Source organism: Pestalotiopsis fici (genome assembly GCF_000516985.1).
Source record: "Pestalotiopsis fici W106-1 unplaced genomic scaffold PFICI_Scf_5, whole genome shotgun sequence".
In the NCBI taxonomy this organism is placed as follows: domain Eukaryota; kingdom Fungi; phylum Ascomycota; class Sordariomycetes; order Amphisphaeriales; family Sporocadaceae; genus Pestalotiopsis; species Pestalotiopsis fici.
Window position 1 is genome coordinate 2,113,540 of NW_006917095.1, and position 27,984 is coordinate 2,141,523.

Below are 27,984 nucleotides of genomic sequence, written 5' to 3' on the forward strand. Positions count from 1 at the left end.
AATACACTTTTTTAGCATAAATCTAATTATGCTAAATTATTTTATTATAATGCATTCTAAAGAAATAAAAAGCTTTTTCGGCACTAAAACCGTTTTTTAAATGCCTTTAATTTTTTTTAATTAAATAGCAAATAAGCCGTAATTCCTTTAAGCTCCGTAAAATAATTTAAAATACAAACGCCGCGCTTATTATTATTTCCGTTTTAGGCTTATACCCGGGCTATAAAATAAAATAATTAGCTAAAAAATAGAATAATTATCTAACGCCGTAAAATAATTACCTAATAGCTAATAATTACAAATATAAATAACCCTTTAAATCCCGGATTTTCCGTTTTTTCTTTCTTTTTTTTTTATTAATTTTCCCGAATCGTAAATCCACCCCTTTATTACTATTTACTATTATAATATTATTTTTACGATACTTTTATCGTCGATACCGTTAATTTTATTAATTTCGGTTTTACCGCTAGTTCTTTATTATATTTATTTTTTATTTTCTTAGGTCCCCGCGAGATAAGCGCGATTTTATAATATTACTAATATATATCTTTTTTTAAATTTTTATTTAAATATTCCGGTATCTTTTTTTTTAGTTATATTTCCGGTAAATTTCTATATAGCAAATATTTCGCAAATAGGTAGCTAATAAATATTTATAGCCTAATTTTTAACGCGTTTTCCCGTTACCGCTATAATACCGGCTTTTTTTAATAACGGTAAAAATCCTTTTTATAAATTTTTTTTTCCTAAATAAATTACTAATAATTCGAAATTAATTCGCTATAGCCTAAAGGATTTTTTATTACCGCTATTTTTATTATATAAAAAATTAAAAGCCTCCCGAAATTTAGCTTCGTTATTATAATTTTAAAAATAAATATTTTCGAATTATTTTCGATATATTAGCGGTATATTTGCGAATTATTAGCTAACCCGAATTTTAGCCAAAAACTTTAATAAATATAAAAATTACTAAATTTTTAAAAAAGCTTATATTTAGGTTTATAATAGCTATAATTTTATTTTAAATTAGTTATTAATTTTTTATAGCCCGCCCGTACCGTAAAAATTGCTAAAACCCGTTTTATAAATATATATAAGCATTTTTTTTAGCAAAATATTTATAAATTTTAAAATTTTTTATATTTGCGAATTATTTATTAACTATTTATAACCTAAAAACGTATTCCGTAATATTTAAAATTAGCTAAAACGCGCTATATAATAGGAAAAAAATCGTAAAAATTTTTCCGTTTATAAAATCGCTAAATTTAACAAATTAAATCGCTAAACGGCCGCTATTATTTTGCTAATAATTCGCGAAATTTAAACTAATTATATTAATCGTTTTATTTTAGAAATTCGCTTTTTCTATAAGGCTATAAAGGCTTCGAATAAGCTTTACCGCTTTATTTTTAGTAATTTTACCGGTTTTTTTAACGAATTTTAAAAATTCTATATTTTATATTAAAAAATAATAAATAATTCTTTTTAATATAGCTTCGACTTTATTTCGAACTATTTGCTAATTTTTTACTAAAACTAAAATATTTTAACCGTAAATTTTAATAAGGAAAATAATAAAAATAATAATTTTTTTAAAAAAATTTAAACCTTTACCCCCGGTTTTAAACGTTAGGTAAAAAAATGCTTCGCTAATAAATCGCCGCTATATCGCCGGGTTTTTACGGCTTATAAATATATATTTATTTAATTTTTATTATTATATTATTAATATATATCGCAAAAGGTCCAGCCCCTAAAAAATATAAAATATTCCCGAAAATTTTTAAAAAATACTTATTAATAAACCACCTATAAACCTTTTATAATGCTTTTAATATATTTTTATAACTTTAAAATTTAAAATTTCGCTAAACCTTTATAATTTTTATAATAATTTATATTAATATTTTGCCTATTTTTAAATATTAGCGCAATAATTATAAATAGCTAATTTAAATTTATTAGCATAAATAATCCTAATAAAATCGCTAATCCTTTTTAAATACCGCTATTATAAAAAACCTAGGTTTTTACGGTTTTCCCGACTTTTTAATATAAATTATTTTTTTTATAAAATTATTAATAAATACCGGCTAAAGCATTTCTTATCCGCCGTTAGCAATTAAAATTATAATATTTATAAGGTTAATTAGGCTTTTAAATTATTCGAATTTCTGCTTAGGTAGGGTTTTCGTAAGCCTATTAGCTATTATTTAATTAATTTTTATTTAATAGATTTTTATATAGCTTCGTTAAACCTTTTATTTTAATTAATAAATATAAATATTTATATATTTAAATTTTATTTATAATTTCGTAGCTTTTTCGACGAAAAATCGAATAATTTATTTATTATTATAAATAATAATAAATTATTCGTTAAATTTTAAGCTTAAGGATTTTATTAGCCTAAAAAAATAAATATTTTTTTTTGCCGTTTATAATAAAGCTAAAAATTCGGCCTTAATAAATAAAGTAATTATAATATTTTATTTATTAGCTTGCTATACGATCGGCTTTCCAAATAAAGTTATTATATAGCTTTAGCTGCTTTTTTTATTTAAAGTATTATTTATAAATAAAATATCGCTTACGTAAATAAATGCCTTTATTTCGTTTTTTAAAAACCTATATTAAATATTTAGCTATTTTATCGAATATAAATAGCTAATTATTTAATTTATAGCTCGGTAATATTATAGCGATAAATTCGAATTAAATTTAAAAAACCTGGCTATTACGAATATTATATCCGGCCGAATTAAAATAATTACATATAAAATCGACCTAATTTTAAATTAATATAATAATTAAAATTCCGCATCGGTTTTATTTTCGAATAAAAATAATTTTTTAAATATTAAAATATCCGTTTATTTTAATTCCTTATCGAATTTAAAACTTATTATAATTTTTTCGATATATAACTTTTATAAAAGCTATAGCTTTTTCGCTATTTAGTCGCAAAAAATACTTATATTTAGGAATTATTTTAATTTTCTTTTTTTTAATTTAAATTTTAAATAAAAAGCGGCTTTAATATTGCTAAATTCCTATTAATACGCCCATTAATAATAAAAAATTATATTATTTACGTAAAAAAAAGCAATAATACCTTTTTTTATTATAATATATAGCTTTTATAAAATTTTTATAAAACCAAAGTTTGCTAATATTTTAATAAACGTTTATTATTATATAAATAAAAATTTCCGAAAGCTATATAGGGCTTTTTTTAAACGTAATATTTTTTTAAATTATTCGAATTTAAAAAAAAAACTTTATATATATTTTTTATTAATATCCGCTTATATAAACGCATTTATTGCGTTTATTTAATACGTTTTTAAATTAAATTAAATTATTATTATTAATAATATCCGTAATAATATAGCTACGAAAATTATAATACGCGTCGGTAAATCGCTAATATATTATTAATTCCTATATATTATAAATTTAGCTTTTGGCTTAATAAGGATTTTATTATCGTTTTTATAAATAAATACCTATATATTATAAATTATTTAATGCTTTATAGCTATTCGCCTTAGGTATTTTAATTACGATTTAAATTTTTTTATATATTAATATATATAATCGTTTATAATTTACCGAAAAGCATCCTTAAATAAGTATTATTTTAAGTTTTTATAAATTTTCGGTAATTTTAGGATATTTATAATTCGTAGGCTCGGCTTATTTTTAGCTTTTTTAAAAAAAGCCTTTTGCTAAGCTATTACGATTTTTTTTCTTTTAAAATCGAAAAACTTATCCGTATATTATTATTATATTTTATTTAAAATCGCTAAGTTAATACTGCTATTTTCTAGCTCGAATAAAGATATATTTAACGATATTATTAAAAAAAATAGCTTCGAATTTTTTTATTTTTTTATTTTTAATCGGGTTTAAAAATATATTAAAATTAATTAAATTTAAATTACCGGGCCCCAATAGCATAGCTAAAGGTATTTAATATTATTAATTAATTTTAAAAATATTATTATTAGTTTTTTTCGGTTTTTTAATTATATTTTTTTCGATAAAATCGCTAATAATTAAACGCTATACCGCTTTTAGGTCCGCTTATTCCTCGATTTTCTTTATATTAATTATTTTTTAGTTTTATATTTTTACAAATTTTAAGAATTCGTCGAGCTCGGCTTTTAAAAATTCCCTAAAATTTAACGGATCCTTTCGGTAAATTTATAATTTATCGAAAATTACGTTTTTAACCCGGAATATTTTTTTTTCGCTAATATTTAAATAAAATATATATTTAAAATATTATATTTTATTAAATATTTAATATACGCTTTAAATAATAGCTTATTTTGCTTATTTAATATATTAATAGTTTTTTTTATAACGAAATATTTATATTTATATTTCCGAAAATAAGCAATTTAAGGTAATTTTAATCCGGAAATTTTATTTTTTTAAATATATTACCGTAATATTTTAATTAAAGTTATTTTTCGCGGTTTTTTTTCGGTATCGTATAATTTTAGCGTTTAATTATATAAATATATCGTAATAGCTATAATATGCTTTTATAGCTAGGGTAATAAATTTCCGGAAAATCGTATTACGCGTGCTTTATATATAATTATACTATTTATTTATTTTATTTTATAATTTTAACTCGGATTCTCCGGGGTAAATAATTCGAATTTAATATTTTATTAACGGTATTAATCGACCGTTTTTAAACGGTTTATTTTATTATTTAAGCAAATAAATTTAATTTTTCCTTTTTTGTAAATAATAATTTAATTAATTATATTTATAAATAATAAAAAATTTTCGTTTTCGCTTCGAATTACCGTTATTAACGCTATTGCGTAGCTAATAATTTTATTAATAATAAATATTATCCGTTTAATTAAAAAATTTTTTTTATAATCCCTTTAGCTTTTAAATAAATCTTTTTAATCGATATATAATTTTAAAAAAAATACTAGCTATTTATTAGGTACCGCTTATCGAAAAATTATTTTCGAGATTTTTACCATCCCGTACGTATTATATTTATACGTTATCGGTTTTTTTAGGCGGAATTTTAGCGATATTAAAATAAAATTAGCTAAAGCTTTTTAGGAAAGGTATTTTATTTTTTCGTGCTAAATCCTTATAATACCGCTTAACGGAAATCTCGGATTTTCCGAAAAACGGCTTTTAATCCCTTTTTCCGGATTATACGGGATTTTATTAATAATAATAAACGCCTTATTTTTTTAATTTAATATTACGCAAATACCTAACGGCTTATATTCTAGGATATTAAAGCCGTAAATTATTTATATTTAAGCTATTAGCTTTAATTTATTATAAAATTAAATAAATTTATCGTTTCGGTTATTATAACAAAAACCTTATTTTTTTTAAAGTTTCGGCAGCGATATTAAGCTAAAATAAAAACCTGGCATATAAGCCATATTAATTAATCGTATACTACCTTTTTTTATTTATTTATATATAAAGCCGTTTTTTATTTTTTAATATTATATTAATATATTTATTTTAATATTAATTATATTTTATTTATTAATTAAAACCCTAATATTCCCTATAAAAATATATTGCAAATTTGCCGCGGCTTTAAAATTAATAAATTTATTAAAATTATTATATATATAAAAAATAACCTTTATATTAGCGATAAATAAGTTTTTTAAAAAGTAATTAAATATATTAATTATATTTATAAAGCTATATTACGTTCCTAATTTTATTTAATTATACCTTTTAAACTCCTTTTTTATTTTAAATATATTATCGGATTATTTTTTATATAATTTTATTTAAACGGATTTTTTGCCGTTTTTTCGTATAAAGCCCGAACCTTTATTATATTAGCCCGAAACTTTTTTTTTTATATTCCGGTTAAAAATTTCCTATTTTTTTAAATTAAAAACCTTACGGTTATTCCGGATAAAAAAATAACTACGCTAATAATACCTAATTACCTTATAAATAACGTATTAAGGGTTATTCCGGGAAAATTTTTTACGTTTATTTTTTTAGGTTTCGGTTTAGGCTTAAATTTCGATTTTAATTCCTTTTCCGTTTTCGGCTTTTTAGTTAATAATAAATTACTTTAACTTTTTTAATCCGAATTTCGTTAATTAAAAATTACTAAATTCGCTAAATAATAATCGGCCGTAGTAATTAATCGAATACTTTTCCGTCCCGTAGGTTTTGTTTTATTTTGCATTATATAATTCTATTTTTCGTATTTTTTCTATAAATCGTTTATAGCTTTATAATAAAATTACGTCGATTTTAATATAATTTATTTTATATAAACCCTTTATATTATTTATAAAATAAGCATAGCTTATTTTAGGCCGAACCTAGCTTTTTAGCTTATTAATTCGGTCGAAAATATTTTTCCGAGGTTTAGAATATATTAAATAAATTTTATCTTTTAGGTTTAAAATTTATAAATAGGCTATTTTTTAAAAACCTTTTTTTTATAAATTTTTTATATACGTTTTTAATAATTTATTTATTTTTATTTTTAATAAATCGAAACGCCGCCTATAATATTAATATTTAGTTATATAATAGTTTTTTTTATTAATATAATATAAAAATATAATATTATAATTTATCGGATATACGCGCGAATTTTTTTAATAGCTATTTTTTCGTTATTATATATAATAAAAATAGCGTTAAAAATTAATATTTAAATTTAATTTAGGTTTCCGCCGTTCGGTCCCTAAAAAATCGTAGGTTAAGGAGTTAATTATTTCTAATTATCGGGATCTAATAACTCCTAGGCTAATAACGTTATAAATCGACGCAATTAGGCCTTTTATTCGTAATATTAATTTCGGGAGGAAAATATAACGTTCGCTTTAAAAAAGGTCGCTATTTAATTACCGGTAAATCGCTATAAGCTTTTAATTTGCTTTTTTTTTTTATAATTAAAAAGTTATAATATCTCCCTTTTTAGTATTAATTTAAAATTCTATTAAAATACTAATATAAACCGGGCTTATAACTATTAAATAATTAAATAGCTATAAAATAAATAAAAAGTCGATATATATATATTAATATAACTTAATAATCTATATAAAGGGCTATTTTTAAAAGGTTTTATAGTATTCCTATTATGCAAGGTTTTCACCAGCTGCGTGGCAGCTGGTATTTCCCCGTAGTGCCATAGTTCAACAGGTAGTTTTCCCCACTATTTGTGACCTAGTAACACCACCGTACATTCGTGTTAATCAAGGTGGTGCTTTCCTATTGGAGTTTAAACTGGTCTGATATAGGTGTTAATTATGTGATATATTAATCTATATTCTGCGCCTTTTAGTTTTGATAAGGTGTACGCTTATTTAGGTGGCCCCGGCTAATCCCCGGGAGGTCCCGTATATCTATCTAAATACTATGGGGTTAATCCGTGTGCTTAAGCACACCCTAGTGTATAGGAACCATAATCCACCATCTAACACACCCCCTTAGATCCACGATTTATCGTAGATCTAGCTATACTTAAATCAAAATTGCTAATTAGCAAAATATAGCTTCTTTTAGGGCTATTCGTCTTAATTACGATAGGCAACGTCAAATCCCATCTATTGCAAAAAATTCTGCCATTTACCTATTAGCAAGCTTTTTATTAATCCATCTACTATTATCTTATTTAAAGGTTTATAAATAACTCTAATCCTTCCTCTTTAGGCTTCTTATCGTAACTAATAGTTATAGATATCCACGTAACGGAGCTTTATTTTTAATAACGCGATTTCGGCGTTAATTAAATTAATAGTCTGCTTATTATCACACTTAATAATAATAGTACTATTATTTAGCTATATCGACAATTCCTTTAATAATCAGCTAACGAATAATATCTCTTTAGCAGCTTACGCTAGGGCAAATAACTTAGCTTTTATAGTAGAAGTAGTAATTATATTTTATTTATTTAATCGCTAACTAATTAATCCTCCGAATAACTTTATAGCGAATATTTAGGTATTTTTGCAATCGATACTATTATCGGTAAATAATGCGTTATTAGCAATTATTAGATTAAAGGATCCTCCGATTTTAAGCGAAAATTCTTTAGTATTAATTAGGTAAATCAAAGCTCGATTAGCAGTTTTTTAATATATTTAGCTTAGATTATTAAAGAATCGAGCCAATCTAGCTATTGCGAATGCGATATTTAGTTTCGTAAATATAACCGCGAATAGCAATAATCCGATTTTCTTTTAATATTTTTATATTTCGTAGGAAAACGCCATAATTAATCGAGGTATAAATTTTTCGCAACCTATTAGCATTATATAAATTTTTTTTTTATTTGCAAACTTAGCGATTTTTTTAAGGTAAGCCTTTTAAAAAAAGCCAGATTATTTTAGATGCACGATTTTTAATTATTTCTATCCTAAGGAACCATTATACTGGCTCGCCACCACTAATTTTATACTTCTCTATAAAATGCTATATTAAATAATTAACAGCCTTTCTATCCTTATTCCTATATGCGATAATCATATCGTTAACGTAAAAAAAAACTAGCACTTTTTTTTTAATAAATACGCAGGGCTTATATAATATCTAGGTATAACCGATCTCGGCTAAAATTTTTATAAATTCTTTTTGCTATAACAGCGGTAATATCCGTAATTTATAAAATGCTTTATTTAATAACAATATAGCGTTTTTTTTTTAATATCCATCCGGCATCTTTATAAATATATCTTAATTAATAAAAGCGTATATAAACGCGTTCACTACGTTATATTATATTAATTTAAAATCGAATTTCGCTACGATCGCGATTAAGGTGCGAAATAATCTTTTAACCAATATAGCCGCGTAGGTTTCCTAGTTTTAAAACTTCGCCTATTAATTACCGCGAACGACGAATTTTGCTTTATACTTCTAAAATCTCCCGTGCTTATCGAATTTATATACGTATACCTATATATAATTAAAAATCTATTTGCCTTTTATTCATAAATCTTTCCTATTAATCTCGGTCTAAAATCGTATATTTTTATAACTCTATAAATAATTAGCTTTTGCTTAAAAAAATAATCTGCCAAACGGATAATAATGCAACTTATAGTACCATTTAAAGGGAGCTAGGATTTCCGCTTTATGAATTTTCACCCTTTAACGAAAAAAGCGTTTTAGCTTCGCCCTATCATCTTAATTATTGCCTTATCCTGCTTTAGGAACGGCTTTATAACCAATTAAAAAAACTGCTTATTATAGGACTATTTTAGGTCCTTTTTTTAATAGCGCCGTATTTTTAATCGTAATCGCCTTTATGCTATATGTTAATAAAGCTAATAAAAGTATTTATAATAGAGTCCAAAAGGCAAATTTCGCTATAATAAAAGGGTATTATTTATCCTTTCTATTTAGCGTTATTTTTTTACTTTTTTAATTATTACTTTTTTTTTAATTATCTTAATTATTACCTAATAGGATGTTTTTTGCGGCGGTATTTTTACTTTTTGGTTCTTATAGGATCTCGTCCTTAAATATTACGTGGTTAGTTACGAAGTCGGCGATAAGCTAGGTATTAGCATTTAGGAGCTCGTTTTTAAATATATCCCACTTTCTATCGCATAATTCCTTTTCGTTTATAATTATATCTTTCGTATTAATTAATTTATTTTAATTAGGAATTTAGATTTTATAAATATTAGATAACTTATATCCAATTAAGTATCCTACCTATGCCTTAAGTATTAATCGCTATAAACGGCCGAATTTTTATTATGCCGTTAGCGTTATTGCGTATGCTTTATATCCGAATGCTTTAAAATAGGTTTAATTAGGCTTATAGCTTAGATTTAGAACTCCTTTTGCTTTCGCAACTGCTTTATAGAATTTTATATATAATATGCGCTATCGGGAACTATAATTCGGCGTGTGATTATATAAGTATACCGCGGTTTTGCCGATTTCGGGCCAGAGTTAGTAAAGGAGTCTTGCGCCAATGCGCATTGCCTATTCCTTCTTTTTAATTATACCCTTTAAGCGTTTAATAGCTTTATTTTAGGCTTATATATATAATGCTAAAGGCTCGAATTTAATATATTTGTTTTCGAGGTATTTTCTTATTACCTATTTAACTTTTATAATCTCGTTATCGTATTCGATAACTTTAATTTTAATATTATATTAGGTTTCCATTATGCCTAGGAACGATCGGAAAGCGTTAATTAATATAATCGCAATCCTTTCCGTAAAATAGTAATCCTATATATATCCCGTTTGCCAATAAATAATTAGCATTTAAAATATATAGTTTTCGATCCCTTTGGTATAATTATAAAAATCTATAGCTAATCGTTCGTTATAATTTTCGTTAATTAGCCGTGGCGCTCGCCGTGGTTAGCGCGTAATCTTTATAAATGCGCAGGCTTTATATTTTATTATAATTGGTCTTTTAATTTTTACCCCCTAAAATAAATAGATAAGGTGTTCGAAAGCTGCCGGGCTTAGATGTCTTATTTTATAGTGCTATTATATAGCTTCCTTAGTTAATAATGGCCTTTTTATTTATATTATATATTTTTTCCGGTAAATAGTAAATAACGCTAAAAATAATTCGTAAAATCTGTATTCGAAAACGTATTATCCGTATTAGTTTTAGAGTATGCTAATTAAAAATCTATTTTTTTTGCGTAATATTATAGGGTCGTTTCTATTATCCTAGTAATATCCTTATTTTTATAATTAACGGAGTAATATTAGTATAATTAGCAATTTAGGATAATAGGCTATATTATTTAATAGTAGTATTTTGGATCCGAGCTATATAATTATTATGCCGTATCCGTAAATAGGTAATTTCCGGTCGCCTAATTAAATAAAGTCGTAATTAGGAGCTTGCTTATAGTTAATAAGCTTTGCTTTTATATTTATAATTAAAATCGTTATCGCTAAATCTAGGATAATTAAATGGCGCAAAAGGTAATCTTTTATAAATGCTATAAAACTGCTTTATACGTTTACTATTAATCGTTTGTTTTATTAATTTATATTAATCGGGAGCGACTTTTCTTTGGTTATTCGTAATATGCTAATTCGGCTGGTTCTAATTTTTTTTATATTGCGAACCTATTCCTATAGGTTAAGGTCTTTTTTAAGGGCTTTATTTACTCGTGTTTATACTTTATCTTTAGGGACGAAACCTAGATAGGCTTTTTTTGGGAATACGTAAAAACACAAATTAAGGGCGTAAAAAAGGTAGCAAGCAGGGCATCTAGTATTTTTTTGCCTTTTATTATAGGTAATTCGTCCACCCCTTCCTTTACGTAAACTAGCCGCATTTAATCGGGGAGGCATTTGATTTTTAACGGGGTAAGCGTCTTTATTTTATCCGTTTTAGGGCTATTTTTCAGCTTTATTAGCGTAAATTGCGAAAGCGCTTTTCCCAATTTTTGGCTTAATCGGCTATTAGATGCTTAAGCCCTTATAAAAATCGTTATTTATTACCCGATATTCCAAATTTTTATTTAAAATGCTTTATTTTTTGTAAATTTAATAAAAGGCGGCCTATTATAGCATAATTAAGGTAATTACATTTAGGAAGTCTATAGCCTAAGCCGAATTATCCTATGCTTTAATTATTTGCTTTGCCTGGGCTTTCGCTATAACCATTTCCTATTTATTAACCTAATTAGCAGCTTTTTTTAATATTTTCGGAGGCTTAAAAGCTTTTAAATATTATTTCTTTGTTTCTCTTTTGTTATTTATAGCCAATTTACCATAGCGAGCCCTTAAATTCTCGTATTATTTATGCAAAGGCTCGTTAATCAAATAGCACGTGGAGAAAAAGTCTGGAGAAATCGTTATAATCATCCATTTCGTAATCTCCTTAATTACCGTATATTATTTAGCGTATATAGCCTCCCTTATTTTGTAATAATTATAATCGAGGTTAAACAACTTCTAACCTTTTTTAGTAAGATCCGTAATCGTCCATTCCCCGTCCTCTTTATCTTATATAATCGGATCGTCGTTTGCATTTGCAGCTTCGAAGGTAGCAGCCGCGGTCTTTGTGTATTTAGTTTTTTTTATATCCGGTTCGACTAGGGTTTTGATTAAAGTCGTTTTGTTTTTAAGGTGATTAGTTAATCTGGTAATTTGTGCCTGGATCTAGAACGCATATTCCCAATTATTCCAGTCGGAGGTTGTTTTTAACGATGCCGTTAGGCCGATTCCGGCTTCCTTTATAGTCATTATTTTCGTAGCTTCGGCGGAGGCATTAAGACTTTTAATTATTAATTAAGGTGGTGCTTTCCTATTAGAGTTTAAACTAATTTAATATAGGTGTTAATTGTATAATGTATTAATCTATATTCTGCGCCTTTTAGTTTTGATAAGGTGTACGCTTATTTGGGTGGCCCCGGCTAATCCCCGGGAGGTCCCGTATATTTATCTAAACACTATGGGGTTGATCCGTGTGCTCAAGCACACCCCAGTGTATGGGAACCATAATCCACCATCTGACAATTCGGCTATCCACCCTACCAACCCGAGACGATCCGAGGGTTGTGCGACAGTACTGTAAAACCCATCTCAACCTTAGCCTCACACTTCACCCTCTGCCCTCCTTCCAAATACTTTCTGTACCCTCCATTGACCTGCTGCCACCAGCTCGTCTGGCTTGACCCGGTGCAACCCGTGGTGATTTGTAGGGGGTTCGGTATCTTAGTGGTCTTGTTTCGGTACTGTTGATTTTTTTTCTTGAGCTTCGCCGGAATTTAACATATGGCCTTGGGGAAACGGCGGCTGGCTTTGTCATGTCCCACTCTCATCACCATGAAAGCAGGTTATGGGTGTACTTTGGTGGTCGGTTTTGGTGGTCAAAAGATGATGTATTGGGCTAAGTGTATTCTATCGGGGCTACACCCCACTAAAAGCCTTAATGGCCCTTATGGCCCAACCCACGATAACAAGGGGGTGGGTTTTTTGGCCGGGCTACACAATTCAATATACTGCATGTCCCCATGGGTGCAGCTCCTACCAGTCAATTCATCGGGTTACGCGGTACGTACAAGGTGCATCACGGTATTTGGCCATACAGAGTACCTCTCCCAACAGGATAAACATGCAGAGCTGCCCTTTTAGATTACAGACCCACCCACCCACGTCTGATCAAGTCATGCACTGCAACTGTGGCTTGCTCAGCACCAATCCAGTCCGCCAGTGCGCAGCAGTTGATCTGTAGGTACTTATTCTGCTATTGCAGACCACAGCCGCACAATCTGTAATTGGTAGAATCTGCCCGAAATTCCGGTGTCAGCCCAGTCTCTGCTGGTATCAACAGGCGGGCACGGCGGGGTTGAAGTAGGCTTTGGTCTGATCGATATTCTCTCAATCGTCCTACACCCTTTGTACAAAGTGTATATCGACTCTCGAACGCTTTATTCCTTATTGTGATGTCAATATAGACCATGAATGAAATGAGCATGCTCGGCTTTTCGATTATGTTCACCGGCTGTGTTGTGCTGCTCGGTTTCGTCTTCCTACTACGGATCATCGCGTCGAAGATCCAACGCCGCGATCAAGACCCAACGCGTGTTGATGCCGAGCTCAAGTCTATTGTGGATCAAAAAAATGGCAAGTTCCAGTAAGAAGATACCGCAGAAGCGCCCTCAACATCCGATATCGAAGCTGAATTGCTTAGAATTGTTGCCGTTCATGGTTTAGGTGCGCACTATGAGCACACATGGATCCGCAAAGTCAAGGAGGCTGGCAGCGAGAAAGACGTTCATCTTTTGAGGGATCTGCTACCTACTACTTTCCCTACAGCCGTCATTCGTAACTTTAAGTACAATTGTGATTGGCTTGTAAATGCGCCTGTCCAGACGTCTGAAGACATTGGCCGTAGGTTGCTCGACCTTCTTGAGGATCACAAAGAAAAGAAGGTACCTAGTTACAAACTCGATGCTACAGTCATCCCCAACACTGATCCGTGAACTCAGGACCTACCGATCATCTTCATCGGTCACAGTTTCGGTGGCATCGTCATAAAACAGGTGCGTGGCTCTATCTGCGAGCATCAGATGGCTGACACTGTATATAGGCTTTGTGCATTGCACAACATCGTGGCCAAGATACCCTAAAGAATACATGCGGTATATTTTTTCTCGGAACACCTCATCTAGGGTCATCGACCTCCATTTTTGGATACTACATGGCACGCATGACTAGCCTTCTTGGCTCAGATACTCGTCTCTTACTGTCACTAGAGAAGCACTCTGAGCACCTCGCGGACCTTATGGAACGATGCCAGTTCTTACAACCATCCGAAAGAACTCAAAGCTTACCAATAACTGCTCTATACGAACAACTGCCTACATACATTTTGGGATGCGTCTCCATCGGCAGGGTAAGTGTGCCCCAACCCATTGTGTACTTTGACTGAACATGATCGCAAGATTGTTGATAAAGGCTCCGCCATCTGCCAAGCGACCAAGTCGAGGGGTGTCGCCACGAATCATTCAGGACTCAACAAGTGCTACGGGTTTGACGATCCATTATATAAAAGGATCAAGGCCGAGATCGAAGCCATGCGGCAGCCCTCCAATTTGGAGAAAGCGGACGAACAAATCATCAGGAATTACAAAGGGGAAGACCGCCTGAAGATCATAAGACTCTCTTCTCACACCCTGAACATGAGCAATTGCTACGTCAATCTTTCTATTGTACTGCCTAAACAGCAGAACAAGCTACCTGAGAATATTTCCAGACAAAATGAGCTCGATACTTCACTTTTATCAAGACTCAATATTCCCGAATCTAGTGGTGATTCTCAGATCAGCCTCAGCCAGTTGTTTGAGCCGCGCAAATTGCGAAATGGCGGTACGGCGAGACCGCAGCGGATCCTGATTCGAGGCGTTCCCGGCGTTGGAAAAACGACCTTGTGCAAAAAGATCGTTTATGATTTCGTAAACCATCAACAATGGCACGATCATTTCGATCGGCTCCTTTGGATTCCACTGCGAAAATTGTCGACCTATCAGAAAAATTTCGACCTGCAAACACTCTTCTCCGATGAGTACGACTCTTTCATACAAGACCCACATGAGAAACACGACCCATCAATCTGGGCAGCCCTGTGCAAACACATAGCAGGCGATGGTTCTTCTAGAACACTCTTCCTTCTTGATGGGTTAGATGAGATTCAACCCCTTGTTTCTTCTACTGATAGTGGTGACGGTCTTCATCAGTTCCTCGAGCTTCTGTTAAATGAACCCAATGCCATCGTTACATCTCGACCATCAGTCAATCTCGCTGACTACCAAAGATTCGATGTCGAACTGGAGACTGTTGGGTTTCACAAACCACAGGTTGAGCAGTATGTGAAGGAGGTGATGAAAGAGGACAGGGATCCAAATCAAGCTTCGGAGATCCTTAAATTCCTCCAAAGCCGACCACTCATCGAGGATCTTGTTCGCATACCAATCCAACTCGACGCATTATGTTTCGCTTGGGAGGATCGCTCTCAAATTGATCCCAAGACTATGACCCAACTCTACGCAGCCATCGATGAGTCCTTGTCAAACAGAGTAATTTCAGATATTAGCCATGCCAAGTCGTCCCGCAGCTTCCTCGAGGCATTAGCCTTCCACGGGTTGTACAATCGACAGACAGTCTTTAACGAGAGAGACATTCGCCTTGTTTGGAAGGATCTTCTATCATTCGGAGGACTACCAAATACATTGACAAAGACAAGCCCTTTTCTTCGCTGGTCTGACACTGCGCTCCGGACAAAAGCTTGCAATCTCTACTTCATTCATTTGACTTTCCAGGAATACTTTGCGGCGCAATACATTCGAAGGCATTGGGTTACCTCGAGTGCCCTCCAGGTCATTGACACCCGAAGTGAGGTAAACAAGTCGCCAAAAAAGACAATACCGCACTTGGAGTTCTTTCGCCAGCACAAATACTCACCCCGATACGACATTGTCTGGCGCTTCCTTTCTGGACTTTTCGGTCTGGAGTTTCCCAGCACAACTACCCCCAATGCGAACCCCGATTTTCAATCAGAACTTTTCCACGAAATACAAGCAGAACCACTGGATTTGGTTGGTTTTGCTCATCAGCGACTTGTCTTGCGCTGTCTATATGAAACGGACCAGGATTTTCCCTTGCGATCAGGCCTCGAAAACCAACTATCACGGTGGTTAGAATTCCAGTACACGTATCGAAAGAATAGATCTCTTGGTCAGGCCTCCCTACCATCTCTAGCCCGAGAGATGGAATTTCCTATGAGCATCCTTTCAAAGTATGTATCGAAGGGTTTCGATATGGCCAAATTTCTCTTGTTTGAGATTCCTCGCCAGCGAACTTTGGATGTTGAATTTGTCAATGCCTCTATGGCTTACTTATCCAATTCCGAGAAGCATGGCAATAGCTGGTTTCTTCCTGTTTTGAATCGTTTTCCTCCCACCTCGTATTCTGAATTATCGGAAGAAAGTATCTCTACCCTTACCGAACAGCTCGAATCCAGAGACGATTCCCTGCGCCGAATAGTCATGAAGGCGCTTATCAAGCAGGAGCATCTGCCAAAGTCCATTTTCTCGAAAGTTGTCCATCATCTTTTGGAAGAAATTCGGATAGAATGCTCTCTCTATGGTCGAGGAAATTCCGTAAGTCGGCTTGGACTGACCGACTTACCCGATCACATGCTTGAAGCGCTGGCAGAAAGGCTCAATAACAAAGATCCTGATATTCGAGGGACTGCTCTTCTCATTCTAGAAAATCAGGAGAACCTGCCAGATTCCATACTTTCCCAAGTGGAGAGAGAATTTCAAAACTCACTTTTGACCCTTCAACCAACTACTTTCAAGCACCTGATAAGCCAGCAACCTTTTCCCAACTCTTTAGTACAGGGGATGATAGAGATTCTGGAAGAAAAGCGGTATCCTATTTCGAAATCTCCTATCCAAAAAGCTGCGTTGCGAGTTATGGATGTATTCCCGGACTTTCTAGATGCCGCAATCGAATCTGTGGTCGGGATCCTTGAGTCACCTTGGAAGGGAATACAGATGGCTTGCATAGAAGCATTGAGGGCAAAGCCAATGCTGCTAAAATCAGCCCAAAGCATCCCCTTAGGTGTACCGCATGTAACAGACGTATGCACCGCTGTCAGGAAGACCAAAGATATTTTGTCAGAAATACCACACTCAATCCAAACAGCTGTGGAAGCGAAGCTTAATCACCCGGAACTCCGTGTCCAGTTGGCCGCAGTGGATACCCTCAAGTATTTCAATCCGTCGGATACCGTATTTAAAGCAATATTACACAAACTTGAAGACAACGACGAAAGTGTTCGGCATAAAGCATCATCTACGCTTTTACTACTCGAAAAGCTCCCCAAGTCCATCTGGGTGGTATTGGTAGCGAATATCAATCACGCGAACCCACTTGTGCGTGCTATTTCTCTTGAGACCTTAGCACGCCTTGAACTGGATAACGTCGTGCTCGAAGCGATTGCTAGGTATTTGGATCATTCCGAATTTGTTGATGTCCAATCGAAAGTGATTCTCATTCTTTTCGAGTACCCTAGTCAGTCATCTTTAGCATTTCAGGCTGTACAAAGACTGATTAAGCGTCGAATTGAGCTTGGAGAACCTTTCGATGACCTTTTGTCGGCGTTGGAGGGCAATCATGGCTTACCAATCGCGCTTGTTGAGTTCCTCTTCGATCTAATGTTAAAAGACAGAAAACTGGGAGACTCCGTCATGTACGTTTTGCAAACGCAGTCGAGCCTTCCAGGTCACATACTGCGTGCGATAATCGAGATATGCGCCTTTGAAAAGTCGACCGACAGGCTTCCCTCCATCTCAAATGGTCTGAAGTATATCAAGGCTATTCATCGACAAGATCTGTCAAATGATGTCCTTCAAGCAGTAGCAAAGCTGCTCGGGAGTGAATGCGAAAGTCTTTACGACTTCGCCTGTGGAATATTCGACAGACAGGAGACATTGGAAACGGTGATACAAGATGAAATAACCAAATTCCTCAAAACTTCTGAACAGCGCTTTCGAGAAACTACGCTTGACGTTCTCTACCGACCAATTCTAGCGCTTTCGACACTCAAAGAGATAGCGAAGCTCCTTGAATATAATGGACCGCACGTGCAAGTCAAAGCAATCAAGATCATTGGCCTGTCAAATGCAACTGATGAGATGCTTGAAGCGATTGCGACAAAGATTGATGATCAAAATCCCGAAGTTCAAATTGCGGCCATCGAAGTCATTAGCGAGTCAAATGCAACTGACGAGATCCTCCAACGGATAGCGAGAATCTTTAGGAAGACATACAACGATAACGTCCAAACCGCTGCTCTGAAGGCCCTGAAGAAGCAAGAAAGCGTACCTGGCTTTGTTTTGAACGAAATTGCTATGGCTTTGGTTGAACAGGGCACGCGTTTTAGAAAGTTCTTTGGCTTTTCTGTTGTGTCAGTCATAATCCGCAATCCAAATTGGGTTAGCATATTCGGAGAGAACAATGCGCTTGCATTGATATCCCAAGTTATCTTACAGCATTCTTTTGACTTGGGTTGTTTTTGTTTTCGTTTTGCAAACAGAATATATTCTGCCAGCGATGGTAGCGAGGAAGGGTACGACGTAGGGAGTCCAGATTCGGCTCTCGCCATCGCCATGGATACTGCTCTTAGGCAGGCTAGGGAAAGCTTCAATCTTCCTAAGATTGTAGATGATACGCCTATTCAATGAAAGGATAATCAGAGGAGAGAGGAAGCCGAAGCAAATCTAGTGTTCCGGTAGTAATAAATCATAGACATGTTACGGCCAGCACTGCCACTGTACCAATGGGCAAAGAGCATGCTCGCAATCGTTAAGGAAACGATCACGAACCAAGACTTATATGCCCACGACGAAGGAGGACAATATACACCATAACAAAATACTCAGATTATATTTTAATAAACGGTGGTCACAATTAATAATATGCTGCTGAAAAGATCGAACCATGCCTTGACGGCTCGAGGAATGTTCAAGAATCACCTTATGACTACAGAGCAAGAGTCACTAGCCTCCTAGGGAAGTACAGTGCCTTTAATTCGAGGAATCTTGACGGAAATCAGCCCTCCTGACTATTCGAGGGCGATGTTTGATCACCTGTGACATCGGCTGGGCGACATTTGCGGAACTCGACCGTATGGTGCTGACTTTGGAACCCTCGAACCTCGTGACTGGCGACCGCGATGCTTACATTCACGGTTTGAAATACCATTGTCACCAAAAATTATCTTTTCTGGATCGTGTCGCAGAATGTAAAAGACAAACACAAACGAAGAGGTCCAATGTCCTGTGATGAAGTTCGTGCGTCACTGCTTCTTGACAACTAGCGGCGTATCTTGGGCTTCTCAATACAAGAGGCTTCAATCACGGATGGTACTCACGTGGAACACACAAGTAAGAGAAGCGTTCACAGTATATCACGATTGGGGCTGGTATCATAAAACGGCCCAAGCAGATAGTACAAGTCTCTCATCCGCGACCCAAACAGCTCCCAGTACATGTCAAGCGTTAAAACGTTTATACCACGGCCACTTGAGGGCGTATCATATCCATGGCAAATGTCGTTGGGCGAATAGCGCCACCAGAGATACACGGCTTGCTCTGAAATGATCCCGATAGCACCCGCTGCTGAACCCACGCAGCCCGCAATAGTATACACATACGTCTCCAGATTTTGGGTATGGTTGATGAGTCCAGGCACAGACTACGACGAAATGGTCGGAAGTTGGATTGTACAGAGGCCGCGGCTTTAGATGTTGCTGTGTCGCGCCCGCTTTCTTCCTGATCCACCGCTCGACGCGGACGGTAATAGCTTTCCTTGTCCCTGACGCTTGAGCTTCTCGTCCAGCACACGGGCTTGAAATTGTCAGTAAGCGCGGGAGATGCCGTAACGAGGCACAACTTACTAAGCACATCGTAACCGAATTGGGGGAACTCCAAGCATATCGATCGGAACTCTTCTTCTGCCTCTGCCCTGAGAGTATGACTGCGCGTAGCCCAGAAATTGGCCACTGGGGCACGAATGGACGTGTCGTCCTTGTCTGTGTAGGCGTAGACATAACGAGCGTACGCGATCTCGCCCTTGGCGGTCGAGTTGACGCAGTGGATCTTGCTGGTCGCCAGGCTTCTGAGCTTGTCCACGCCAAACTTCTCTGCCAGTGTGTAGACGCGCGCATGCTTCAGCAGCTGATCGCCCGACTCGTCTACGGCAGGGATGCCAGGTTGATGCTCGAGCTCACGCGTACCCGGGATCTTCTTGGGGTAGTAGTCGCCGGTATACAGGTACTCGAGGAAACAGCCTACGGCGTCGATCTCTTCGTTGCTGAGCTCAATTTGTCGAGGCTATTGTGCGCAAAATTAGCCGCTTCTTCTTGCAACATCTGCCATTGAAGCGGCGCGGTTGTGGCCAATGGTTACTTACGCTGCCATCATCGTTGAAAGCGGTGCATGCCTCGGCAAAGTAAGGGCTTTGCTCGAGAAGAGCTTGGTGTGCAGTCAAAATTGCAGAGTTCTCCCCATCGCCGACCAGGAGTGTCACCATCGGGCTCTTGAGGTAGTCGATGAACTGGATGTGCTGTTCGATTTCGGGTACCTCGTCGCCACCTTCAGCAAAGGGCAGCTCGGTCGAGTCGGCATTTTCGGGGGCTTCCGCTCCATCGTCACCCATTTCCACGTCGGCGCCGCTCGCCGTGAGCTGCGGCTCCTCGGCAGGTTCTTCGCGGTACTCGTCGGCCATACTGCTGAATCTGGTTTGCGCGGGGAATTGGGAAGGACGGTCGCAGGCGACTCAATGATTGAGCGCTATATCTGATACAATCGAATGAAAGGATTCGGGCCGTGAAGATGGGGAAAAGAATTTTGATGGTGATGTGATGTTGCGTTGATTGTCGCAAACGCAGTCGCTGTCAACTCCACGAAGCTGGAGAAATCGCAAGGCTGGATGCAGTGGGCACTGGATTGGCCCAAACTGCTGCTACAAGCTTGGTTGGCCGGGCAGCTCAGTGTGCACTCACTGTCTGTGCCACACAGTGCAGGAGCTCAAGGGAGCTAGGCGCTAGGCGAGGCAGGTACCCGCCCAACCATACTGGCGCGTGTGTCGCGCTCGAGCTTCTAGTGCCTTCCTGCATAGGTCCTATAGCTGAAGGACAATATTGATCTTTACATAGCCTGAAGGTTCTATAGGCAGAGTGCGCAGTTAAGTCAAAATGAACATTGAATCCGATCAATGAAAGTCTTTCATTATGGCTTGAATCGAAAGCTGCGATTAATTGGATTTGGTTATGGCACATTTCGCAAAAAGGAAGGATGACGGTGCACAGAAGGACTCGATACATCATTGATACTGACCGACATCCCAAAAACATTGCAGGTCTCCTTGCTTGTTTCCCAGTATGATGAATTGTGCTCTTGGGCAATGGCCCTGTTGCAGGTCTCATCTGATGACAATCGGCTTTCAAGTATGAATTCGATTGTCAGGAAACAATCCCTCAATGCCTTGCGCCAATGCGCCAATCCATCACGAATGACCTAGATACCCAAGGACTTGTGTAAGTACTAGCTGGGTCAGTAAAAGGTGGTGCAGCTAAACACGGACTACCTCGCTTCTTAGGCGGCGCACGACACATTTATGGTAAAGACTTTCATCCTATAGACAGACAATCCAATACCATACTGGTTATGTAGCCTCCAGTCCACAAAACGTGGTATCAGACTGGGCCATGGAGAATATTATACACTACCTTCTTGGCCTGTTCCGGTAGTACCTACCGCATGCTTCTCAAGTGCCGATAATTGTTAAGAAGAATTCCGCCCGACCCGGACCCGAATGGAAAGGCCCGGGGTGGATAGCTGACTCCGGGACATGCACAACGCAGGGCATTTAATCAGGGACAAGAGCATCCCGGGAGTGGTCGTGGCAGATAGGGTTTTCGTAATACTTACAACTATCTATCTCCGTGTTGCAAAGCCGAGGGTACTAATGTGAAATCAAGTGCCCCCCGCATTGACTTCAAGAAACCGTTGCACGCACACCCCGTCGAGTTGAGTGCCAGCCATGGCGGGGTGATGTAGCTGCATAGATGTCGTGGCCATCTCATGTTCGCCATGAATGAGCAATACCACATCATTTGGTGAGTAAGCGGGCAGGACCGGTCTTCAGCTTCTTGATAAATCATGCGCTATTATGACGCGATCGCACAATGCCTCTCCACATTCCGGGACAGTATAAAATACAACCCCGCCTTCCGGCAGTTCTGGTGAAGATATAACGGAACCTAGTGCATTTTATCCCATCTCACAGTTATATATAACCACATTTCTTCTTGAATCTTGACCTCCCCTTGAAACATTTTATCAATATCAATTTCTTATTAATTAGATAAACGACCCTTTCATCATGTCTTCTATCAAGAACGTTGCCGTCGTCGGTGTAAGTGGGGCCGGCAATCGGTATCATCTCGGAACCGTCACTAATCCAGACGTTTAACAGGCTTCTGGCAACATTGGAGCGCCCATCACGGAGGCGCTTCTCGCCGCTGGCTTCAAAGTCACGGCATTGACCCGAGAATCTTCCTCGTCAACCTTTCCTTCCGGTGTAGTCGTCAAGAAGGTCAACTTGGATTCGGTTGACTCACTCAAGGAGGCCCTCCAGGGACAAGATGCTGTCGTCTCGGCGGCGGCTACACCAGCAGTCGGCAAGCAATATCCCATTGTCGACGCTTCCATCGCTGCTGGCGTGAAGCGCTTCGTCCCTTCAGAGTTTGGCGTCAACACGAGAACAATCCAGGACCAGGGGCTCAAGACTATCCTCTCGGGCAAAATCCAAGTGCTCGACTATATTATCAAAAAGTCCGAGGAGAGCCCGTCATTCACTTGGACAGCGTTTACCAATGGACTTTTCTTTGACTGGGTTGGTGGCTCGTTTGCCCTATTTCGTTCCCTCATAGGACAATTGCTAACCCGTCACCAACGCAGGGTCTGAGGCTCAGCGGGCTCGGTTTCGACAAGACGACCAAGACGGCTCGGATCATCGACACGGGCGACACGCCCTTTTTCGCATCCAACCTGTCTTTCATCGGCAAGGCCGTAGCCGCTTCGCTCTCCCGCGCCGACAAGACGGCGAACCAGTACCTGTCCATTGCCTCGTTTACGACGACCCAGAACCAGCTGCTCAAGATTTTCGAGGAGGAGAGCGGGGCGCAGTGGCAGAAGGAGCCTGTCAAGTCCACGGACCTGACCGCCATTGGTAACGAGAAGCTAGCCAAGAAAGATTTCAGTGCCTTCCGCGACTTCTTGGGGGCGTACCTGTACAGAGATGGCGGCGACAGCGCCAAGGGCGTTGAACTGGCCAACGGCCTTCTGGGTCTCGAGGAGGAAGACCCTAGGCCCACGATCAAGGCTTTCCTTGAGGGCAAATTGTAGACAAGAATATCTGGCAGAACATACTGCAAAGTTTCTATCGGTATTCAATAATCTTCCGAGTCTATTGATAGCCATGCGCAATAAATCGGGGTCTGCACGTATGCAGCGCAAATGTGCACGCATATTCGATAATCACCTGATGTAAGTTGTGTTTTAGCCCGGCTTGTCCACGGCCCAACTCAAGATTTGATTGAAGCTCTTTTAAGAAGGTGTTTGAATGAACATGCAGTTGTAAAACAGTCTGAAAGATAGCTCGTGATAAACATTTCCGCATGATCCGTTTTGTCAAGAGATATTCGGGCTGTTCACTCCGAGCGGCCAAGTGATGGATTATAGACATTCGCACATAGCACCGTTCTAGGTTAGCGCAGGCAATGGTTGAGAGACCCTGTATACCGTGATGAATTACTGCCAGGTGTGCAGTAGTGTTGCAACGCCTACCTATAGCGCCTAGTACGATGGAATAGTACCGACTGCTGCATGCACCGTTGGTAAACCCAGATGTAACCTCGCATTGTTCGCATCCCATCACTATTATTTTTTCGAATGCAACACAAAGAGGAAACGGGCCCTAAAGTGTCGCCCGCCAAGGCTCTTATTTCTGCAAATAGTTTCTGCATGCAGTATATAGCATATCTTAGCCCAACGGTTTCGGAAGCGCACGGCCAGAAACTCTTCATCCCATCTCCGTTCTAGCGGATGCTATATATGCATCTTTGATTAACGTTCCGCTCGCCTTATGCAAGGGACGAGCCTTTGCACAGGCAATGTGAGGACGGCCAAGATTGCCGACCATGAGAGCATACGGGCGCGGCGCAACCCTCAGACAGATGCATGTGGCGGTTCTTTGCATTATATGCTGGAGGGAACGGGCATCTTGACTAATCTGTACATGACGATTGGTTTCTGCGCGCCGAGACTATCGATCTCACGCAAAAGTCGAATTGGAGTAGACTGGCTGGGATGCACTGCGAAATGCTTGGAGGAAAATCGCAATAGGCGCGAAACTGCGCGTGTAATTGCCCGGCAGTATTCCGTACCTATGCACCGTAGTACATACAATAACCAATCTGCCCTGCAGCCATGCCATGTGGACTCAATAGGACGTGCAGTATCAGTGCGCTTGCATCGGGCTTATAGCACACCATTACGACAACCACCACAACGTGGACAGCCACATCTTTTTTTTTTTCTTTTGGGCAACGGGGCGCATTTCATTCGCCAGGGATCGTCGGCTTGATTTTGCTCCGTCTACCGCAGACCGAACATGAAATGAGGTTGGGAGTGCAGATGTTGGAGGAATGATCATGTGCGCCCATGAGCAGGACACACCTCGTTCTTCCATGAGGATGCAGATTGGCCTACCAAATGCTTGCCCCGAGCAATCCAAGTTGACTTCCTCATACCACTCTTCGTGATGTATCCTGTTGCCACCTTCATAGATGATATATCTTCCATAGACCAATCTTGGTGTTGACGGATGCGGCGGCATTCTGCAGCATGTCGTCAGGGATAGGGAAACTCTCGATTCTGCCATGCGGGCCAGACCCGCTGATAACAGAGATCAATTATGCTTTGAGACTATCAAGGACTACGGGGAGGGCCACGTGGTGAAACGCCGCCAACCAGCTTGATCTTATTGTTTAGCGACGATCCAATGGGAAATACAAGTAATACGGTGACTGTTGATCAAGCAGTAGACCTAAAATCAGCACCCATCACCCCCAAGGATCTCTTTTCTGTCGTGCAGTTGGCAATCGAAACAAAACGTGGGCTTTACCCGGTACAGCCATCAGGGCCGTCGCCCCCACCTACAGCGAGGCATAGGGAGGGTTGCACTGGATACCCTTTTCGTCGAAGCGCACGGACAACGTTCTTGTCTCGGCGGACCAGGTGCAAAGCTTCGCACTTCCTCTTCAACGCGCAACATGGGCTGCACAGCGCGCGTAGATCCTGGCTCTGACCCCCCCTTGCAAGACGATTGACATCAGCAACTGTCCTGTAATTGACAACCTGCACATACGAACAAGGGAAGGAAAACAGAAGGAAAATCAATGACGGGCTTGACCCTAGACTAGATGAACCAGGTCATGGGTGAGCGAGAAGGGGACCGCGGATGCGGGAAGCGAAAGGAAACTAGCAGCGTCGCTATTATAAAGATCATCTTCATGTCCCAAGATGGTCGCTTTCACGTCGATCCAGCCAGCTAGCCCGCCTACTTTGTGCTCCTCGTAGGTGACTTGTCGACTTTTCCCTTTCCGCGGATTCTGTCTCGCGAATTGTCATTCTTTTACAGCACTGGTGACGTTGGCAACATGAAGGGCTACATATCAGCCTGTTTGGTCTCACTGGCCAGTTCGGCATTGGCTGCCCCCTGGGATCTCCCAAAGAGAAGCAATGTACGACTCGAGGCAAGAGATAATACGACAACGGTCGACCTTGGGTACGAGGTTCACTCGGCAACTGTCAATGTGAGTACTGGAGACATGCAACTGGCTTACAAGCCAACTTTCGATACCCATGATATCTAATATTTGCATGTAGGAAACTGGCAGCTACTATCTCTTCAGCAATGTCCCTTATGCTCAACAGCCCATTGGGGACTTGCGATTCCAAAAGCCAGTGCTACCGACGGGAACGAACTCGACGGTAAATGATGGCGGCTCCTCAGACATCGAATGTATGCAGGCCTATCCAGGATGGGTCGTCGAATTGCAGGCTGCCTCTTATGGCGTCGATGCCGCGACCATGGCCGCTATCCTCTACAACAGCGGTGCCCAGACGGAGTCTTGTCTTTTGCTAGACATTTACGTCCCAGAAACCATCTATGAGCTTGGCGCATTGGCTGCAGCGCCAGTTCTTGTCTGGATCCACGGCGGAGGCTTCACATATGGGTCCAAGACGGGCTCTGGAGAGATTGCCGGTCTCTTGGCACGCTCGAACAACACCGCCATCATTGTAGCAATCAACTACCGCCTCGGTATGTTTGGATGGCTCGACGGTTCAGATCTGACACCCAACTTGGGTCTCTACGACCAGCGCCTCGCGCTCGAGTGGGTGGGAGAGTATATTAGCAATTTTGGCGGCAGCGCCGATAGGGTCACCGTCATGGGTGAGAGCGCAGGCGCTGCCTCCATTCTGCACCACATTACTGCTGAAGGTGGCAAGGAGGAGGCTCCTTTTGACCAGGCCATCGTCATGAGTCCTGCCTTCCAATTCAACATCAATGGCTCATATGGCTATGATCTGACCATGGAGGTGGCAACGAACTACACTGGCGAGGACATTGACAGTGTTGCTGACCTGACTGCCCTAACCTCTGCTCAACTCAAGTACATTAACCAGGCTGTCGTTTATGATGCCTTTACTGGCCTCTTCAACTACGGACCAGTGGTTGACGGCACGTATGTTCCAAACCATCCTCAGGTGCTCCTCCTCGAGGGCAAGTTTGACGATTCTGTCAATGTAAGTGAAGAAACTCGTCGATAAACATAAACATAGCAGGTGGTTAACGATACCTACAGTTGCTGCTCAGCCACACATCTAATGAGTCGGTTCCTTTCACGCCAACCGATATTGCTACTGCTGAAGATCTCTACGAATTGGTCGCGACAGAGTTCCCCGAGGTTTCCAATGAGACGATCGAGTACATGCTGACCACGGTCTGGCCGGATGTGCTCGACGGCACCTACCCGTGGACAACCGAGTTTGCCCGTGCCGTCAAGATCGGTACCGAGATCCAATTCGCCTGCTCTGCGCGCTTCCTCTCAGTGGCTTTCGACAATGCTACGTACGACAGCATCTTTGCGTACCCACCAGGCTACCACGCCCAGGATGTTCCCTATGTCTTCTTCAATGGCGACACCAGCAGTCTTGATGATGGTCTCCCAGTCAACCCAACTATTGCACACGCCATCCAGGACCACATAATGACCTTTACTCTCACCGGCGACCCCAACTATCTGGGCGAGGCAGTTACATGGCCCCTCTACGGTTCCAGCGCTCAGACTCTTGAGTACACCTATGCCGGACAGGTGATTGTGACGGACGATTTAAAGAACGACCGATGCACGTGGATACAACAGGCCATGGCCGACGGAACCCTGTAAGTGGAGGACTTCCTACATATACCCAGGCGGCCGTAACGAGAAGATATGAACATATAAACGCAAAACCGAGAAGGTTTTATGTACATAGTAATTAATGAATGACACTAATGATGCATAACGTAGAATGGGAAAGAACACATGTGATGATAAACACACGCATGGAAATCATGGCAAGCCCGGCAGTAAAGGCGGCAAAGGCGGCCACAGCGCAAGTAAGGACAGCAAGTTCAAGGTAGACGTCAAGGCCACTGCAAAGGTGATCCTGCCTGGAAGGGAACAGCGTCATCAATACTGATGATTAATACTTCTGTATACTACTCCTTGTCAAAGGGGGATAATAGTATCTAGGTAATATCTTAATATATCCAAACTTTAACCCAGCCACGCGTCCTGGCTGT

At 38.4% G+C, this 27,984-nt stretch overlaps 4 protein-coding genes across 4 annotated transcripts; 3 read left to right on the forward strand and 1 right to left on the reverse strand.

The window, feature by feature from the left end:
* Nucleotides 1-13,457: 13,457 nt before the first annotated feature.
* PFICI_07959 (uncharacterized protein) lies at nt 13,458-18,749 on the forward strand (the record flags this gene model as incomplete). Its single annotated transcript, XM_007836540.1, has 5 exons — nt 13,458-13,633; nt 13,691-13,931; nt 13,989-14,042; nt 14,090-14,395; nt 14,445-18,749. The coding sequence occupies 5 exons, from the start codon at nt 13,458-13,460 to the stop codon at nt 18,747-18,749; spliced, it is 5,082 nt and encodes a 1,693-aa protein (XP_007834731.1).
* Nucleotides 18,750-19,806: 1,057 nt separating this feature from the next.
* PFICI_07960 (uncharacterized protein) lies at nt 19,807-20,793 on the reverse strand (the record flags this gene model as incomplete). Its single annotated transcript, XM_007836541.1, has 3 exons — nt 19,807-19,913; nt 19,964-20,399; nt 20,479-20,793. 3 exons carry the CDS (start codon nt 20,791-20,793, stop codon nt 19,807-19,809), a joined length of 858 nt encoding a protein of 285 aa, XP_007834732.1.
* A 1,659-nt stretch (nt 20,794-22,452) lies between these two features.
* Nucleotides 22,453-23,477, forward strand: PFICI_07961 (uncharacterized protein; the record flags this gene model as incomplete). The annotated part of the gene is made up of 3 exons (XM_007836542.1): nt 22,453-22,485; nt 22,546-22,965; nt 23,031-23,477. 3 exons carry the CDS (start codon nt 22,453-22,455, stop codon nt 23,475-23,477), a joined length of 900 nt encoding a protein of 299 aa, XP_007834733.1.
* Nucleotides 23,478-25,792: 2,315 nt separating this feature from the next.
* Nucleotides 25,793-27,881, forward strand: PFICI_07962 (uncharacterized protein; the record flags this gene model as incomplete). The annotated part of the gene is made up of 4 exons (XM_007836543.1): nt 25,793-25,948; nt 26,022-26,942; nt 27,002-27,582; nt 27,710-27,881. The coding sequence occupies 4 exons, from the start codon at nt 25,793-25,795 to the stop codon at nt 27,879-27,881; spliced, it is 1,830 nt and encodes a 609-aa protein (XP_007834734.1).
* Nucleotides 27,882-27,984: the final 103 nt, after the last annotated feature.